Source organism: Mustelus asterias, chromosome 5 (genome assembly GCF_964213995.1).
Source record: "Mustelus asterias chromosome 5, sMusAst1.hap1.1, whole genome shotgun sequence".
In the NCBI taxonomy this organism is placed as follows: domain Eukaryota; kingdom Metazoa; phylum Chordata; class Chondrichthyes; order Carcharhiniformes; family Triakidae; genus Mustelus; species Mustelus asterias.
The window spans coordinates 66,618,009-66,637,356 of NC_135805.1; the positions used below are offsets into that span (position 1 = coordinate 66,618,009).

The 19,348-nt window shown below is 41.6% G+C and overlaps 1 protein-coding gene across 4 annotated transcripts in view; it reads left to right on the plus strand.

Annotated features, from left to right (window-relative positions):
* The window catches only part of LOC144493584 (histone deacetylase 2), a 56,890-nt gene that overhangs the window by 678 nt on the left and 36,864 nt on the right, over positions 1-19,348 (plus strand). For 2 of the 4 annotated variants that reach the window (XM_078212707.1, XM_078212706.1), the window contains exon 2: positions 14,246-14,284. The exons of the other annotated variants lie outside the window; for them this stretch is intronic. In XM_078212707.1, the coding sequence (XP_078068833.1) occupies positions 14,246-14,284 (39 nt within the window). The remainder of the gene's footprint in view (positions 1-14,245; positions 14,285-19,348) is intronic. 4 annotated transcript variants of the gene reach the window in all.

Here is a 19,348-nt window from a genome sequence, read left to right on the forward strand (position 1 = left end):
GATCGTGCATTCTCTGCCCAAACGATCTTTGCAGGGGAAAAATCCTAAGATTTATTCCACTGTGGGCTATACTCTCCAGTTACTGATTCGCCAAACATTAGAAATAAGTTTTCTTGACTTACTTTATCAAAAGCCTTATATATTCTGAATACATCTATCAGATTGCCCTGAAGGGTTACTTCAATGTGGAAAGGTGTTTGAGGAGCAACCTGAAACCATGTAGGGAATTCTAAGCTCCCCAAGAGTGGCAATGAAGCACCTCTGGAAAGCAGATAATTTGACTATTTCTACTTTAAGCAGAGTTGGTCGGTACTTTAAATTTACTGATGAGGCTGCATGTCACAGATTTGGATAGACATAATTGGACAGCTATTGGCATATTTCTTAGGATTGGGGACAACCCTGAAGCTGAAGGAAGGCAGCACTGTTTGTAGACCAGGAGGAGCAGGAGTGCTTTGCCTTAGTCCTCCAAACAGAACTACGATGGCGGATCCTCACCTCCCCACTTTGCCACTGCTGATCCTGTGGCATCTGCCACTCCCCTTCTGTTGCAACGTAAATTAAATTGCAACCACAATCAGTACAAGTTGATTCCTGTTAAATGTGTGTCTCTGAAAGAACATTTGTGGGCTGTTGGAGCCAAAACTAATTTTGCCCTCACAGATGTCTCCGTACTTTTGTTTGGGGTTTCTTAATAGGGTTCTTGATAAGGTGGCACAGTGGTTAGCGCTGCTGTCTCACAGCGTCATCAACGTGGGTTCAATTCCAGCCTCGGGTCACTGTCTGTGTGGAGCACATTCTCCCCGTATCTGAGTGGGTTTTCTCTGGGTGCTCTGGTTTGCTCCCACAGTCCAAAGATGTGTGGGCTTGGCTGATTGGCCATGCTCAATTGACTTCGTGTCAGGTGGATTAGCTGGGTAAATACGTAGGGTTACAGGGATAGGGCCTGGGTAGGATTGTTGTCGGTATAGGCTCAATGGGCCAAATGGCCACCTCCTGTACTGTAGGACTTCTATGCAGAAATACCAGCTGGTTATTTTTTCTCCCCTTTTTCCATCCCACTTACCCCATTTTTTTAAAGACTACTAAAGCCAATCCTGTTGACTTGTTATTTCTCTGGATGAGAACAGTCAAATCAAATAAGGGATTGAAAACAGAAAATTTTGGAAATACTTAGCAAGTTTTGTGGAGAGAGAAATATTTCATGATTTGGTAGATGAAAGTTAGAAATGTTAACAGGTTTTGAGCAAGAGAAAGGGCTGAAGAAAGAACAAAGGGAACGACTGTGATAGGATGGAAGCCAGAAGAGATTAAATGGCAAAAGAGTTGGTGCCGGGTCAAAGGTAGTGGTAAGATGCAGGTGATGACTATGTGGAACACTGTTCAGTATGCAAACATGACCCTGTCATTTTCATTCTCTACCTTATTCTCAGGTTGACCTTTCTGTCCTTAAATTCCTGTAGTGTTCCAGCGAAGCGCATCATAAGCTCAACTTTCCATTGGGCATTTCACAGCTTTCTTGATTCATCATTGAGTTCAGCAATTCCATAGAATCATAGAATCCCTACAGTGCAGAAGGAGGCCATTTGGCCCATTGAACCTGCACCAACAACAATCCCACCCATGCCTTATCCCCATAACCCCTTGGTATTTACCCCCCTGACACTAAAAGGCAATTTAACATGGCCAATCCATCTAACCTGCACATTTTGGAATGTGGGGGGAAACCCACGCAGACACGGAAGAATGTGCAAACTCCACACAGTCACCCAAGGCTGGAATTGATCCCAGGCACTGACACTGTGAGGCAGCTGTACTAACCACTGTGCTACCTTGCCATCCAGACTTTTACTTTCCTTTAACTTTGCAGGTTTCAAGTTTACTCTTGTTTTTGCTTTTGGTGGCAAGTTGCTCATTGTGCTGTCATTCACATCTCCAGATTTAACTTATGCTTCTTTACTTGAAATCTCTCCAGCCTTGCACTATGAACTCTTACTTAATTTCTCGTCTTCCAGCTGATCACAGAACTTTTTTCTTCTTCCCATCTTCTAGCATTTTCTCTTTTTTTATTTCAGATATCCAGCATCTGCAGCATTTTGCTTTTGTTTCAAATTAGAGGACCTTAAGGATTACTACTCAGAGAAGTTAGGGTAAACTTGTATCAAACTTTGGATACGCCACTCGGTGTTCTGTTGTGTCTATTACAAAAGAGGAATAGAGAGACATGGATATATTGCAGAGGAGGAGGATGATACTACAAGTAAACACTAAACAGGCTGGGCCTTTTTTTTTTAGATAGGAGAGATGTGGTGCAGCTATTTCCACTTGTGGGAGTATCTGGAACTAGGGACAAAAACATGATGGTCAGTGGTAAATCCAATTAGGAATCCTGGAGAAACTTTACTCAGAGCTGGTGTCCGTGTGAATTTGCAATCAGATGGAGTAGTTGAGGTCAAGAGCGTATCCTCCTGTATTTAAGGGGAAACGAGATAAGTATGAAGTTAAATCACTTAATTTGGCAGCTTTGGTCTTGTGAGATATTGATTTGTACCTTGGTGGACAATTCGTGTGTTAAACATCACCTGGTTTGGCTCAGAAGCCACAGTCTGCCTGGCAGTCTCTGCCACATTTGCTACAGCCAGTTGAGAAGTTGCAGGATTTGTGGGCCCTTTTTCTCAGCCAGCTGAGCTCTCCACTTCTCCTTGCCTCTTCCAGTGCCCCTCCAGACAGTCAGCTTCCAGAGGTTATAGCTGTCAGCCACTGTCTTCCAATTGTAAAGTGAAGTTAGGGTTTACAATAAGGTGCAATTTTATTATTTTTGTTAAAACTGCTTTCCTGACTATATTGTGGGAAGTATTTATTAAAATAAGTTAAGAAAATTCATTACAAACAAGGTGGGTAAGAAGGTATAGCTCAGCCTACTTTAAAATTAATACTGTTCAGTCAAATCTCAGTTGAGGTCAAAATGCTTCCATATACTGGCTACATTGCAAAACATTGATGCAAATGAAAGCTTCCCTAAAACTTCCCTTTTTTTTTAGAAAAAGTCCTGTCACATGTTCTGGTAATCTAATAATAAGCTTCATGTTTGTGCACTTCTAATTCATTAACATCAGTAAAATCTTTTCTTCTGTTAATGCTTGAAACATTATAGCTACTGAAAATTTTATATTAATATGTGGTAAAGTTAAAAATTGTGCCCGATAATGAATGAGTCAAATTGTATTGGATTTCTTCTCTTGGAGTTGTAATCAATGCAATGAGTTATTTATTTTTCTCTGAGGTGTTTTCTGCTGAGAAAAAGTTGAAGCAGCAAAAAGCTCAGAAAAAGAACAAACCATGCAGCCGATTGCGTTGGCAAACTGGTTAAGAATTGTAGTCTGGGTGCAAATTGCATTTGTTTTATAAAGCATTTTTATTGTTCATTTCTGTTGAAACATATTTGAAGATCGCTGATTTTAAAATCTTCAGTGCACCAATGCAATCACACGGTATTTTGAATTGTTAAAACAGATTTTCACTATTGACATTAGTGGTAGTACAACTGAAAATGAATTTATCATAATAATAATCAATTTTAATCAGTTTCTATTTCACCACTTTAAATAACTGAAAGTAGTCTTTTAAAAATCTACAGGAACATTTGCTAGATATTAGTGTGCAATAGTCAGCTTCTTTGTACCTATTCGTGCCCTTGCACCAAAAATGAAGCAAACTTGATTTTAAGAGGCTACTCAAAGACCTGAAAATGATTTGTACCAAGCTGCTACGAGAATGTCAAAAAGCTAGATTTAGGCACTGGAAGCAACAACAGTAGCTTCTTGTCCCAAAATTGAGAAAGCTGTCCCAATCAGCCAATTACTGCCCCCTCAATTCACACTAGATCGTTAGTAAAGTGATGGAAGAGGTCATCAGTCGCACAATCAAACAGAACTTGCTTAGTAATAATCGGCTGACTGACGCTTAGTTTGGGTTCTGCCAGGGTCACTCAGCTCCTGATTCAATTACAGCCTTGGTTCAAGCATGGACAAAAGAGCTGAACTCCAAAGGTGAGGTGAGAGTGACAGCCCTTGACATCAAAGCAGCATTTGCCTAGGTGTGGCATCAAGGAGTCCTAGCAAAACGAGTCAGTGCAAATCAGTGGGAAAACTTTCCACTTGTCAGGGTCGTAGCAAGTGCAAAGAAGATGGTTATGGTTGTTAGAGGCAAAACAACCTGCAATGATACCCTGGATTTCTAGGGTATCACTGCAGGAGTTCCTTGTCCTATGCCCAACCATCTTCAGCTGCTTCATCAATGACCTGCCTTCCATCATAAGGTCAGATTTAGGGATGTTAGCTAATGAATCAGTACTCCTCCATGTTGGAACACCACTGGGAGAAAGGAGTGAGGACAAAGGCACAGAGGGTTGGAGATTGTGGTCCCACTATAGTTTAAAAAAAAAAGCCCATCAATGCCTCTACTTTCTCAGAAGACTAAGGAAATTTTGCACGTCAGCTATGATTCTCTCTAACCTTTACTGATGCACCATAGAAAGCATTCTTTCTGGTTGTATCACAGCTTGGTATGGCTCCTGCTCTGCTCAGGGCCGCAAGAAGCTACAAAAGGTTGTGAATGTAGCCCAATCCATCACGCAAACCGGCCTCCCATCCATTAACTCTGTTTACACTTCGCGCTGCCTCGGCAAAGCAGCCAGCATAATTAAGGACCCCTCGCACCCCGGACATTCTCTCTTCCACCTTCTTCCGTCAGGAAATAGATACAAAAGTCTGAGGTCACGTTCCAACCGACTCGAGAACAATTCTTCCCTGCTGCTAGCAGACTTTTGAATGGACCTACCTTGCATTAAGTTGGTCTTTCTCTACACCTTAGCTATGACTGTAACACTATATTCTGCACCCTCTCCTTTCCTTTCCCTATGAACAGTACGCTTTGTCTGTATAATGTGCAAGAAACAATACTTTTCACTGTATACTAATACATGTGACAATAATAAATCAAATCAAAGTCCATTGTCAAGAACGGTTCGGTCTAGCAACTCAAAACTGGGCAACCATGAGGCACAGTAAGCCATCATCAGCAGCCGAATTGCGCTGAAAATACAATTTGTAACCTTGTGGCCTCATTCCCCCACTCTATCATTACCACCAAGCCAGGGAATCAACTCTGGTTCAATGAAGCGTGCAAGAGGGCATGCCAGGAGCAGCACCAGCCATACCTACAAATTAGATGTCCTGTCAACAGGACTTACTTGTGTGCCAAACAGCATAAGCAATAGATAATAGGCAGAGCTAAGTGATTCCACAATCAATGGATCAGATCTAAGCTTTGTGGCTCACCGGAGGAGGAGGTTCCGTAAATATCCCTATCCTCAATGATGGAGGAGCCCAGCACATCTGTGCAAAAGCCAAGGCTGAAGCATTCGGAACGATCTTCAGCCAGAAGTGCCAAGTGGATGATCATCTCGGCCTCCTCCGAAATCCCTAGTGTCATCGATTCAGCCAATTCGATTCACTCCATGTGATATCAAGAACTGGATACTGCAAAGGCAATGGATCTTGACAATATTCTGGCAATTGTACTTGTCATTCAAACAGTCCTGGAGGTTTCCTTACTGCTCACTCTTGTTGGAATTTTTATGTTTCTTGTCTGATTTCCCTTTTACCTTTTTTTTGGCTTCATGTCTTCAGATGTAGGTTATTTGTACATTTGATCTTTTTCCAAGTTAAACTCTGGTGCACAAGGTTGATTTGCAGCGCATCTTGAACTTTAAACTCCACATCCTGTCTGTCAGAATTATTTATTTCTAAGACATTACTCAATTTTTGAAGCAACCTTCCATTCCAAGCTTTCTTCACTAATTTATCCAGAACTCTGCTGACTGCACTCTATTAAGTCTCTCTCACCCATTAGTTAATGTGTGTCTGGATTTTGCTCTCAGTGGTGATGGGACAATTTTTGTCCATCATCTCACTGACAATTACTGATGTCAGCAGAGAATTCTTCTAATTCAGCATCTTACTTAGTGTGGTGCTCTATAAATGGGAGCTGTGGCCTCTGAGTAGATCAAGCAGCAATGTGGCTCTTCAACCAATGAGGTTGAAGAATTCTCACTGAGATACTTCCAGTCTAAGCCAGGAAGTACAAAGCAGGAAATATAAGACAGATTTAAATCAAGTACAAAAACTGAAATAAAATTGGGAATGATAGATGGGATTAAAGAAGATAAATAACAAAGAAAAATGAGAAAAATTCTCCAACACTCATTTTCTTCTGAAGGTGAGACTCCACGCTTGTAAAACTATTTTTTCAGAGCCAAATATGTTGTTCGGTAATTATCACTTGATTGTTTCATTAAAAACTCAGATATTCCTGAATACACCAGGTATGAGCCCTGCAGTGATGCACCCTGTGGAAAGCAAGGGGATCTCTCATAGCAACTCTGGGTTTCTGTGTTTAGCTTCTCTCGTACATTCTCCAGAAGTTGTCAGATTTTCTCCATTATAATGGTGAGCACTGATAGTCTCACTGTTACCTTGTTGCAAATTCTGTTCCATTGAATTGAATAAACTTTTTGTTTATTTTCATATCCCTTCATGAGTTCAAATTACTTCATAGCTCACCTTTTACTGTCCACTTTTTTGAGCATAGACCAATGTCTCTGCACTCTGATTTCTACTATCAGTATAAGAGCCTTTTGTTATTACAACTTTACACTGGAATTTTGTTCCCTAAAGCTCATCCACCTTGCTACATCTCTCGCTATCAAAAGGCTCCTCTAATCTTAATTCTTCGTGCTTTTGAGCATATGCCCAACCTTATTCTCCAACCTAATAAAAGCAAATTACTGCAGATGCTGGAATGCGAAACCAAAAGAGAAAATGCTGGAAAATCTCAGCAGGTCTGGCAGCATCTGTAAGGAGAGAAAAGAGCTGACGTTTCGAGTCCAGATGACCCTTTGTCAGAGCTGTCAGCTCTTTTCTCTCCTTACAGATGCTGCCGGACCTGCTGAGATTTTCCAACATTTTCTCCTTTGGTTTCTTATTCTCCAACCAATGTCCAGGCCGATAAGCTTGTTTTTTTTATTAATGTCACAAGTAGGCTGAACACTGCAATGAAGTTACTGTGAAAATCCCTTAGTCACCACACTCTGGTGCCCGTTCAGGTACACTGAGGGAGAATTTAGCATGGCCAATGCGCCTAACCGGCACGTCTTTCGGACTGTGGCAGGAAACCGGAGCACCCGGAGGAAAACCATGCATACGTGGGGAGAACATGCAGACTCCGCACCGACAGTGACCCAAACCGAGAATTGAACCCGTATCCCTGGCGCTGTGAGGCAGCAGAGCAAGTGCCACCGTGCTGTGTCGTGTGATAAAAGGTGTGGCAGCAGAGCAAGCCCCAGACCAAGAGAAGAGTGAGCTGAGCAGATCAGGGAGAAAGAACCCCAGCACAGGAAGAATGAGAGCTGGGCAAGAATAGTGCGGGATAAGAAGGGCAGCAAAGCCAACGCAAGATCGGAAGCTGAGTGGAGTGGGATTTTTAAAAAGTGCTATGCGAGAACAAACTCGTGACCAGAAAGAGCACAGGCAGAAAGTAAAAATGTTGTTGGGATAAATGTGGCATGGAACGAGCAGCAGAACCTGAGGGAACTAAAATAATTATAGAGGGTAAATATTGAGGTAAGGATGTAAGATAAGAACTAAAATAATTGTATTTGCTTTTTAAATCTTAAGTTTATTTTTAAAAGTCAAGTTTTATTTCTGATAAGTATAATTAATATCCAGTGAATGGAGGCATGACAAGCCACCTCAATCCATGGAATGCTCACCATGCTCCATGTGTGTACTCCAGGATGCTTCTTGTATCCTGGACAATCACGTGCAGGAATTATCTGCTGGAAGAATTCTAGCTCCAGGTTTTGTGTTTCATGGATGCCATGCAACATAATGATGTGCAAGCAGAAAGGGAATAGGTGATCACCAGACAATCAGGAAGGATCAAGCAGGTAGTGCCAAAGTCCTGAGTGCATTTCACACTCCAACCTGTGTTCAGCTCTGAATACTGTTCAGGGTGGTGGTCCATCTGGGAAACGTAGCCACAGCCAATTCCATCACAACACAAATTGCTCAGCTGTACAGGGGGACAAGGAGGACGATGGATCTGTCCCAGGTAAATCGGATTCAAAGGTCAGCAGGCAAAATCATAATAGAACCATAGGGGCTGCCTTTTAAAGAGGAAATGTTTTGGGTACAATCGATGTACATTCCCTGAGGGCGAAAGATAGGATGAGCAAAGCCAGGGCTCCCTGGATGATGAAAGAGATAAGATGGTAAGATGACACAGAAAAAGGGGACATCTGATAAGTGTCAGATTGAGAACAAGGCTGAATATAGAACGTTCAGAGAGGAAGTGAAAAAAGAAATTAATGAGGCAAAGTGAGAATGAGAAGAGACGGCAGCTAACATAAGACATATAAATAGTATAATGGTAATAAGAGCTGGAGTTGGACAATTAGGGACTGAAAAAGGGATCTACAGATGATGGGAGTAGAAATGGTATTTTGTATCTGTCATCAAGTGAAGAAGAGGTAGTTGAGATACTGAACAGGCTGAAAATAACGAAAGAGAAGATATTAGAGGAACTAGCCATACTCAAAAGTTGATAAGTCATCAGAACCAGATGGGATTCATCTGAGGATGCTGAGGAATGTAAGGGTGGAAATTGCAGAGGTATTGGCCATTAATCAACTAATCCTTCTCAAGTATAGGGGTGGTGGCAAAAGACTGGAGAACTGCAAATGTCACATAGTTGTTCAAAAAGAGTGCAAGTATAAGCCCAGCAAGTTTTGACCAGTCAGTTTAAACTCCGTGATGGGAAAGCTTTTACATTAGATATTCCAGATGAAAGTTAACAATCACTCGGGCAAGTATGGATTAATTAAGAAAAGCCAGTGCAGGTTTATTAAAGGCAAATCATGTTTAAGTAACTTCATTGAGTTTTTTGATGAGGTTACAGGGTGAGTTGATGTGAATTTTTTTTTAATGTTTGCAGGGATGAGAAATTTCCATCGTTTGGCAGAATTCTGACTTCTGGATCACAATATTTCACTGAAGTCTGGAGGCTGGGAAGGGATGGGGGAGGTGGGATGCAGCGAAGCTGAGGGCTGGCAGCTGAGGCCAGGGGGAGTAGTGATCCCAAGACGTGGGGGCTGGGTTTCTGGGCCTGGGAGGAGCAGGGCTGACTGGGGGGAGGAGGGTGGTAGAAAGGGCTGGGTCCAGGCCCTAAGGTCTCCAGGAAGGACGTAATTGCTCTGGAAAGAGTGCAGAGGAGGTTTACAAGAATGTTGCCAGGGCTAGAAAAGTGTAGCTATGAGGAGAGATTGGGCAGGTTAGGGTTATTTTCCTTGGAACAAACAAGACTGAGGAGTGACTTGATAGACTGTACAAAATTGCGAGGGGAAGAGATAGTGGGCAGAATAAAATTGTTTCCCGATGTGGAGATGCCGGCGTTGGACTGGGGTAAACACAGTAAGAGTTTTAACAACACCAGGTTAAAGTCCAACAGGTTTATTTGGTAGCAAATGCCATTAGCTTTCGGAGCGCTGCCCCTTCGTCAGATGGAGTGGATATCTGCTCTCAAACAGTGCACAGAGACACAAAATCAAGTTACAGAATACTGATTAGAATGCAAATCTCTATAGCCAACCAGGTCTTAAAGATACAGACAATGTGAGTGGAGGGAGCATTAAGCACAGGTTAGAGAGAAGTGTATTATCTCCAGACAGGACAGCAGAATCTCACTGGCTGTCCTGTCTGGAGACAAAACACATCTCTTTAGGTGTAGAGGGGACTTGAGGAAGAACGTTTTTTACACACGGTGGTGGGTATCTGGAATTCACTGCCTGAGTTGATGGTGGAGACAGAGACCCGAACCTTTTTTAAAAAGTACCTGGATCTGCACCTTAAGTGCTATAAGCTGAAGGGCTGTGGGCTGGGTGCAGAAAGGTGGGAATAGAAAGGATACCTGGGTGTCCTTGTGCTGGCATGGGCCAGATAGGATGAATGGCTTCTTTCTGTGCTGTACCTTTTCTGTGGTTCGATGGTTGGGGCCCTGGCAGACACTTCTCTCCACACCAGTCAATGTTTTATAAAGGTTCAGAATTTTTTCTGTTTTCTCCATCATCCTAACTGCTGTTTTTCCACTTCAGCTCCCTCATATCTGGACAAGGTGGAGAGAACCAGGTTGGGACGGTGGAGGAGGGGATGGATGGGGAGAGAGGGAAGGGTTACATTAGTGGTGCTGAGTTGGGAGGGAGGACATGAGTGGGGAGCTGATTGAGGAGCTTAGAGAGGAGTGAGTGGCAGAGGAGAGTTAAAGAGGGATTTGGTGAAGGGAGAGCTGATTACAATGTGTCTGTGGGGGATGGAGTGGCGCGGGTAGAAGGGCTTCACTGAGTCTTCTGTCACAATGGAATATGAAGAGTTTGGCAAGTAAATGAAAAGAATTACAACTGCTTCAAAACTTGATTTTTACATTTATGTGATCTAATGTTGATCTATAATATGCAAACTTTAATAACAGTATACAAAGCAATAATATGCTACTTTATTGCTATTTTGATTTTTGCTGGAATCTGGGGTCACGTTAAGTTCCAAAAGTTTTTTAAAATATTTAGAAATCGATTCAAGGGCCCATTCTTAATTGCTCTTGAGACAAGTTAAAATGGGGTCACATTGGAAAATAGTTTGTGAAGCACTGCCATACTCCTTTGCTTTGCTTCACATATACGTAATTCGGCACGGTCATGTTCTGTTATTAATATAGATTTGCATTATATGCGCATAGTGCATTTAATGCTGAGCTCACTTTGGTGATTTTATACAAATGTATTAGTTCCCCATCTTGATGGCAATAACAGACAAAGAGAAAACTGATGTTTCTATTTACTTGAAGTCTAATAATTCCACCCATTTGAAATGGCATCTCATTACAGATCATAAAATGTTCTCTCATTACATGATTCCTTGTCACAAAAGAATTTCCAACCTTTTTGCCTTTGGGCACTCTCATCCCTGCATTTGATGAAATGCCAGATTATAGGCATCCCAACAAAGTTTAAGCCCATGTTAGAAAAGGGAAAGTGGCTTTGCGGATATAAACTTTACTGATTGACAGGAAACAGGAATAGTGGTAAACAGTTGTCTTTCAGACAGGCGAAGGTCTACAGTGGGATTCCTCAGGGGTGAGTACAAGGATGACTGCTTGGGATATATTAATGACATGACTTGGGTGTACAGACCACAATTTAAAAATTTTGCAGATGACACAAAACTTAAGTGCTGTAAACTATGAAGAGGATAGTTTTAACCTTCAAAGGGACATGGACAAGCTAATGAGTGGAAACATGGCAGATGAAATTTAATGCAGAGAAATGTGAAGTGATGTATTTTAGGAAAAAGAGTAAGGAGAGGCAATATAGAATAAAGGGTGCAACCAAGGGGAAAATGAGCACAAATTGGTGCAGGTGGCAGGGCAGGTTCAGAAAATAATTAAGGCATACAGGATTGGCTTTATAATTAGAGCCAACGGTACAAAAGACAAGGAAGTTATGATACTCTGTGAAACAGTGGTTCATCCTCAGCTGGACTATTGTGTCTAATTCTGGGCACCACACTTTAGGAAGGATGTAAAGGTTTCAGAGGGGATGCAGAATAATTTATAAGAACGTTTCTGAGGATGTGAGATATATTGGAGAAGCTGGGTTTGTTCTCTTTTTAGCAAAGAGAAGATTGAGAGGAGATTTGATGGAAGGGTTCAAAATCGTGATAAATCTGGATGAAGTAGAAACTGTGCCCTGAGAACCCTGGGACACTGATTTAAGATGACTGGTAAAAGAACCAATGGCAAAACCATTTATATGCAGCGAGTGGTTAGGATCTGGAATACACTGCCTGAAATGTTGTGGAGTCCGATTCAATCATAGCTTTTAAACTGGAATTGGATAAGCACCTGCAGAAAGATGATTAGCAGGGCGATGGGGAAAGGGGGGGAATTAAAGAGTTCCTCTTTCAGAGAGCTGGCACAGACACAAAGGGCCAAATGGCTGCCTCCTGTGCTAAAACCATTCTATGAAATTATGCTCATTTTTTCGAGGTAGTGGTATATTTAACTGTTTGTTGCAACCATGTCCATGATGTATTTTTAAAATCAATTTCTCAGACTAAAGGTGGAGATGTTTCTTTTATAGGCAGATCTCACCCATGCTCCATTATGGGAATTTTGTTTCTGTCTTTTCACACGTTTGCTCCTTTGAAAATTATACAAAGTAGTGGAAGAATTCACAGGCTGACAGTGTGATGAGCTATAGTATCAACTCCCCTTCCAAGACGATAAGATTAAAATAGCTTAATTATCACTTTAGTTATAAATGTGTAAACTTGTATCATTTACAGAGTTTTTGTACTTTGTATTACATTTTTTGTTCTCCCACCATTATTATGAAATGACAGATTGCATTCTACAATGTTCATGTTCTGTCTTTGTATAAATATTCCAGATAGGCAGAATGTTTAACTCTTGGAATGTCTAGTTGAATGCTTACTTCAGACCAATACAGCACGTCCAGTGCGTGATCTACAGTATTACACCACTCTGACTTAATTTGTAATTTCATACATTACAAAGTTAGAATTGTTCTAGGTCTCTTCAGTTAGCTTGCCACCCATTTTCCAATTTTGCTCTGACCTGAACAGGTGCAGTTAATCATCTCAAGGAACAATTTAAAAATAAGATATTACTATCAAAACTCTTTAGGGGAGACTGGGAACAGTCTTTTCTATGAATGCCCCTGAAATAAAGGGAAAAATGGGAGAGAAGAAGCTGCTGCTTTAAATAGCTGTTGAAAGGATAGGTTGCAATGGGAAATTTCTGTTAAAGTGTAGGGTCAGTGTGAAATTCTTCTTGCCCTTTTTTGTCCCGGAATTTTAAATTCTCATTAAATATGAATCCTCAGTTGAAAGGCCAAACTTACTGTAGACCCTGGAAGTAATTGCACTCCAGGAATGAGGGCCCTATAAGCCTTGTATGCCAGCTGATATTTTTACCCTTGGCTAAGCTAGAACCTGCTCATTGGAAGAGAATTCTACTATTCTCAGAAAAACTACAAGATGACTAATTTTAAGAATATGATCTTTAGCCAAGATGTAAAATGGCTAAATGATAAATATGGTAAGCTTTGCACACTTACTTCTGATTGAATATTCAGTGTGCTTTTGATATTTCAGTAAAACATAGTGGGGATGTGGATTATTTTGCACACGTCCAAGAGTTTTCTTCACCCCCAAGCTTAATAAAGCACATCATTGGGTGCCTGAAAGTTTTTTTTTAAAAAAGACTTTGTTCTTGCAAACAAACTCTGATTAATTTGGTAAAGTTATTATCTTGAATACAGAGTCACCTCGTAATTCAACGTGGTTTGTTTCAAATTGTCAGAGGATTCTGTTAATGCAAAAAGTAATTTGAATGGACAAAAGTGGAGCATAAAAGAGTGAGGTACTGGTGGTTGCAAGTTTCTTGATGGTGCTGGAATCAATTTGAGGTAAATGAAGAATATACACTTGAGTGTATGAATGTATGGCAAAGTCCATTCACAAAATTGTGCATCTTTTCCTATGGTGCTAAATAAGTCTGGTGACATGGGGCATTTCTGAAAGAGTTGTGCAAGGATTATAATTACTCATAAACATTTATTAAAATGGAATTCTGGGACCAAGGATGAGCTGTTTTACCATTTTATATTAATCAATCTTTTCTGTTTTCCACACATGCTCAGAGTATTGTTCTCCAAACTGTTAGATTTTTCTTTGCTTTCCCCTTTTTGCAATTACATTTTTTTTCTAAATAGGAACAGCACATTTTCAACAGAATTGAAGATGATTCCTTTTTAATCTAGACTTGTTTCCACAAGATTTATTAATTTTACATGGAATTCACTGTGAGCTATTAGTTTTTTTTGTTACACAATGTAATACATGCTATTTAATTCTAATGGCACAGTGTAAATTATTCAAACGGTTATCTGTAATATCAATGTTCAAATAATCACAATCGTACAAAAGTAATTGCAGTTTAGAAAGTGTGACCAAATGTGTAATAAATTGAATTTTATTTATATATATATATGTAGATAGATAGTTTTGGTTTTTCAATTACTGCTTACTTAACAGAAATGTTCATTTATCAGGTGTTCACTTAAGTGGAACTGACAGTACTGATGCTGTGGGTAAGTTTTTAGTTTTTGACCAAAAAATCTGAAGAAGAATTGAAATTTTTGTGTGATACTAACCTGTAATTAACCATAGAACATTACAGCACAGAAACAGGCCTTTTGGCCCTTCTTGGCTGTGCCGAACCATTTTTCTGTCTAGTCCCACTGACCTGCACCTGGACCATATCCCTCCACACCCCTCTCATCCATGTACCTGTCCAAGTTTTCTTAAATGTTAAAAGTGAGCCCGCATTCACCACTTCATCTGGCAGCTCATTCCACACTCTGTGTGAAGGAGCCCCCCCTAATATTCCCTTTAAACTTTTCCCCCTTCACCCTTAACCCATGTGCTCTAGTTTATTTCTCCCCTAGCCTCAATGGAAAAAAGCCTGCTTGCATCTATACCCTTCATAATTTTATACACCTCTATCAAATCTCCCCTCATTCTTCTACGCTCTAGGGAATAAAGTCCTAACCTATTCAACCTTTCTCTGGAGCTCAGTTTCTCAAGTCCCGGCAACATCCTTGTAAACCTTCTCTACACTCTTTCAATCTTATTAATATTCTTCCTGTAATTAGGTGACCAAAACTGCACACAATGCTCTAAATTCGGCCTCACCAATGTCTTATACAACCTCACCATAACATTCCAACTCTTGTACTCAATACTTTGATTTATAAAGGCCAATGTACCAAAAGCACTCTTTACGACCCTATCTACCTGTGACGCCACTTTTAGGGAATTATGTATCTGTATTCCCAGATTCCTCTGTTCTACTGCACTCTTCAGTGTCCTACCGTTTACCTTGTATGTTCTACCTTGATTTGTCCTTCCAAAGTGCAATACCTCACACTTGTCTGCATTAAACTCCATCTGCCATTTTTCAGCCCATTTTTCTAGCTGGTCCAAATCCCTCTGCAAGCTTTGAAAACCTTCCTCACTGTCCACTACACCTCCAATCTTTGTATCATCAGCAAATTTGCTGATCCAATTTACCACATTATCATCCAGATCATTGATATAGATGACAAACAACAGTGGACCCAGCATTGATCCCTGTGGCACACCACTAGTCACAGGCCTCCACTCAGAGAAGCAATCCTCTACTACCACTCTCTGGTACACCCTCTTCTTCCATTGAGCCAATGTCTAATCCAATTTACTACCTCTCCATGTATATCTAACGACTGAACCTTCCTAACTAACCTTCCTAACTAACCTCCCATGTGGGACCTTGTCAAAGGCCTTACTGAAGTCCATGTAGACAACATCCACTGCCTTCCCTTCATCCACTTTCCTGGTAACCTCCTCGAAAAACTCTAATAGATTGGTCAAACATGACCTACCACGCACAAAGCCATGTTGACTCTCCCTAATAAGTCCCTGTCTATCCAAATATTTGTAGATCCTATCTCTTAGTACTCCTTCCAATAATTTGCCTACTACTGACGTCAAACGTACCGGCCTATAATTTCCCGCATTACTTTTTGAGCCTTTTTTAAACAACGGAACAACATGAGCTATCCTCCAATCATCCGGCACCTCACCCGTGGATACCGACATTTTAAATATATCTGCCAGGGCCCCTGCAATTTCAACACTAGTCTCCTTCAAGGTCCAAGGGAATACCCTGTCCGGTCCTGGGGATTTATCTACTCTGATTTCCCTCAAGACAGCAAGCACCACCTCCCCTTTAATCTGTATAGGTTCCATGACCTCCCTACTTGTTTGCCTTATTTCCATAGACTCCATGCCAGTTTCCTTAGTAAATACGGATGCAAAAAACCCATTTAATATCTCCCCCATTTCTTTTGGTTCCATACATAGCCGACCACTCTGATCTTCAAGAGGACCAATTTTATCCCTTACTATCCTTTTGCTCTTAATATACCTGTAGAAGCTCTTAGGATTATCCTTCACCTTGTCTGCCAAAACAACCTCATGTCTTTTAGCTCTCCTGATTTCTTTCTTAAGTAATTTCTTGCACTTTTTATACTCAAGCATCTTATTTGCTCCCTGTTGCCTGTACATGTCATACATCTCTCTCTCCTTCTTTATCAGAGTTCCAATATCCCTCGAGAACCAAGGTTCCTTATTCTTCTTCACTTTGCCTTTAATCCTGACAGGAACATACAAACTCTGCACTCTCAAAATTTCTCCTTTGAAGGCCTCCCACTTACCAATCACATTCTTGCCAGAGGACAGCCTGTCCCAATCCACGCTTTTTAGATCCTTTCCCATTTCTTCAAATTTGGCCTTTTTCCAGTTTAGAACCTCAACCCGAGGACAAAATCTATCTTTATCCATGATCAAGTTGAAACCCTACACACACTTCCGTCACTTGTCCTAACTCATTTCCTAATAGGAGATCTAATATTGCATCCTCTCTAGTTGGTACCTCTATATATTGATTTAGAAAATTTTCCTGAACACATTTTACAAACTCTAACCTGTCTAGACCTTTAACAGTATGGGAGTCCCAATCTATATGTGGAAAATTAAAATCCCCTACTATCACAACTTTATGTTTCCTGCAGTTGTCTGCTATCTCTCTGCAGATTTGCTCCTCCAATTCTCGCTGACTACTGGGTGGTCTATAATACACCCCCATTAATGTGGTCATACCTTTCCTGCTTCTCAGCTCCACCCATATGGCCTCGGTAGACAAGCCCTCTAATCTGTCCTGCCTGAGCACTGCTGTAACATTTTCCCTGACTAGCAATGCCACCCGCCCCTCCCACCCTTCATCCCTCTGCCTCTATCACGTCTGAAACATCGGAACCCTGGAACATTGAGCTGCCAGTCCTGCCCCCCCTGTAGCCAAGTTTCACTAATGGCTATAATGTCATAATTCCATGTGTCAATCCACGCCCTCAGCTCATCTGCCTTCCCCACAATACTCCTGGCATTGAAATAGACACACCTCAGAAGATTATTACCACCACACACAGCCCTTCTATTTGTGATTTTGCATGAACTATTAACATCATTTATTTTCACCCCCGCTCCACTATCTGCTCTGGCACTCTGGTTCCCATCCCCCTGCAAAACTAGTTTAAACCCTCCCCAATAATACTAGCAAACCTCCCTGCAAGTATATTGGTCCCCTTGTAGTTCAGGTGTAACCTGTCTCTCTTGTACAGGTCCCACCTGCCCCAGAAGAGGTCCCAATGATCTAGAAATCTGAAACCCTGCCCCCTACACCAGTTCCTCAGCCACGTGTTCATCCGCCTGAGCGTCCTACTCTTACCCTCACTGGCAGGTGGCACAGGTAGCAATCTTGAGATTACTACTCTCGGGGTCCTGCTTTTTAACTTCCTACCAAGCTCTCTGTACTCTCTCTTCAGGACCTCCTCACTCTTCCTTCCTACGTCATTGGTACCGATGTGTACCATGACATCTGGCTGATCACCCTCCCACTTCAGAATGCTGTGCACGCGATCAGAGACATCCCTGACCCTGGCACCCGGGAGGCAACAAACCATCCGGGAGTCTCTGTCACGACCACAGAACCTCCTGTCTGTACCTCTGACAATCGAGTCCCCTATCACTACCGCTCTCCTCTTCTTCCACCCTCCCTTCTGCGCTGCAGAACCAGACTCAGTGCCAGAGATCCGGCTGCCGCAGCTTGCCCCAGGTAAGGCATCCCCCACAACAGTATCCAAATCGGTATACCTGTTGTGGAGGGGAATGGCCACAGGGGAACCCTGCTCTGCCTGCCCTTTCCCTTTCCCTCGCTTGACGGTAACCCAATTATCTGTGCCTTTGGCGTAACTCCCTCCCTGAAGCTACTATCTATAGACTCCTCATTCTCCCGAATGATCCGGAGGTCATCCAGCTCCTGCTCCAGTTCCCTAACGTGGTTTGTTAGGAGCTGCAGCTGGATGCACCTCCTGCAGGTGTCATTGTCAGGGACACCGAAGGTCTCCCTGACTTCCCACATCCTGCAAGAGAAACATTCCAACATCCTGCCTGGCATTCTTTCTACTCTGAAGAAACAAAAACAACTTACCGGAACCTACCCTCGCCTCTGCCTGTTCACGCCGAAGCCTGTTTGAGCCAAAGCCGTCCCACTCTGCTCCTTCTCACTCCGCCTCCCGCTCACAACGCTGCCCGCTGGATAGAGTGGCCTTCTTTTTAAACCTTCCGCGCACTACTGGCCGACGTCAGGCGCCTGCGCAGTCTCGCGTTCCACTCGCTGCCTCCCTTGCTCCGACTCAAAAAATTCACTGGGGCCTACTTCTGGTTTTACACTCCCGGCTGCCTTAAGAGAAAAAAAAACTCCGGAAAAAAAAGATTAAGTTAAAAATACCTCTTACCAACTAGCTCTCCTCACTTGAACCACCACTCTAGCTGCTCCTCTCGACAATATTATAATAATATTGTCACATGTAGCAAGCAGGTTCAAATCAATCCTTATTATTCTTCTTCACTTACAAATCGTTTTTTTCTGAAATTATAAATTAATATTCATTAGTAAAAATGTAAAGAGGCAATACTTTTAGTACAGGACTCTTCCCTTCCTTCTCCCCCAATCAAAACAATTGGAAAGGAAAGGAAAACCCCATTTTTGATGGCATTTGTTTTTTTATCTCTGGTTTGTGACCTGCCATTTTGTGTTTCTTTATGCCAAGTAATTGCTCCAACATGAAGTAGCTCTCAGAAAAAAATAATGTTGGCATGGCTTGACATTCAGTTTGCTTCAGAACAGTTTATGTTGTGGAGCAGAATGACTTTTTGAAATGTAGGTACCATGTTGGACATTTCATTGGCAGAGTTAAATCTAGGTCACTAGACTTCTGTTTTGTGCATATAACAACACTGTGTTTTCTGACTGTTGAAGTGTTTTATTGTTCTGATACTAATTGAATGAATTTGGTGTAAAAATATCACTATTTAAAAGGAAATCAATCTCTGTGTAATCACTTTATTACACAGTTCACTCTTCTCAATACTGTGAATGTTTATTGACTTTTTTTCTGGTTGTCCATTCTAATTTATTTAGTTCATTTGGATTTGCGTGTGACACTAATTCAACTACATTTGACAATTCCAAACAATCAGAATAAGCTTTGACC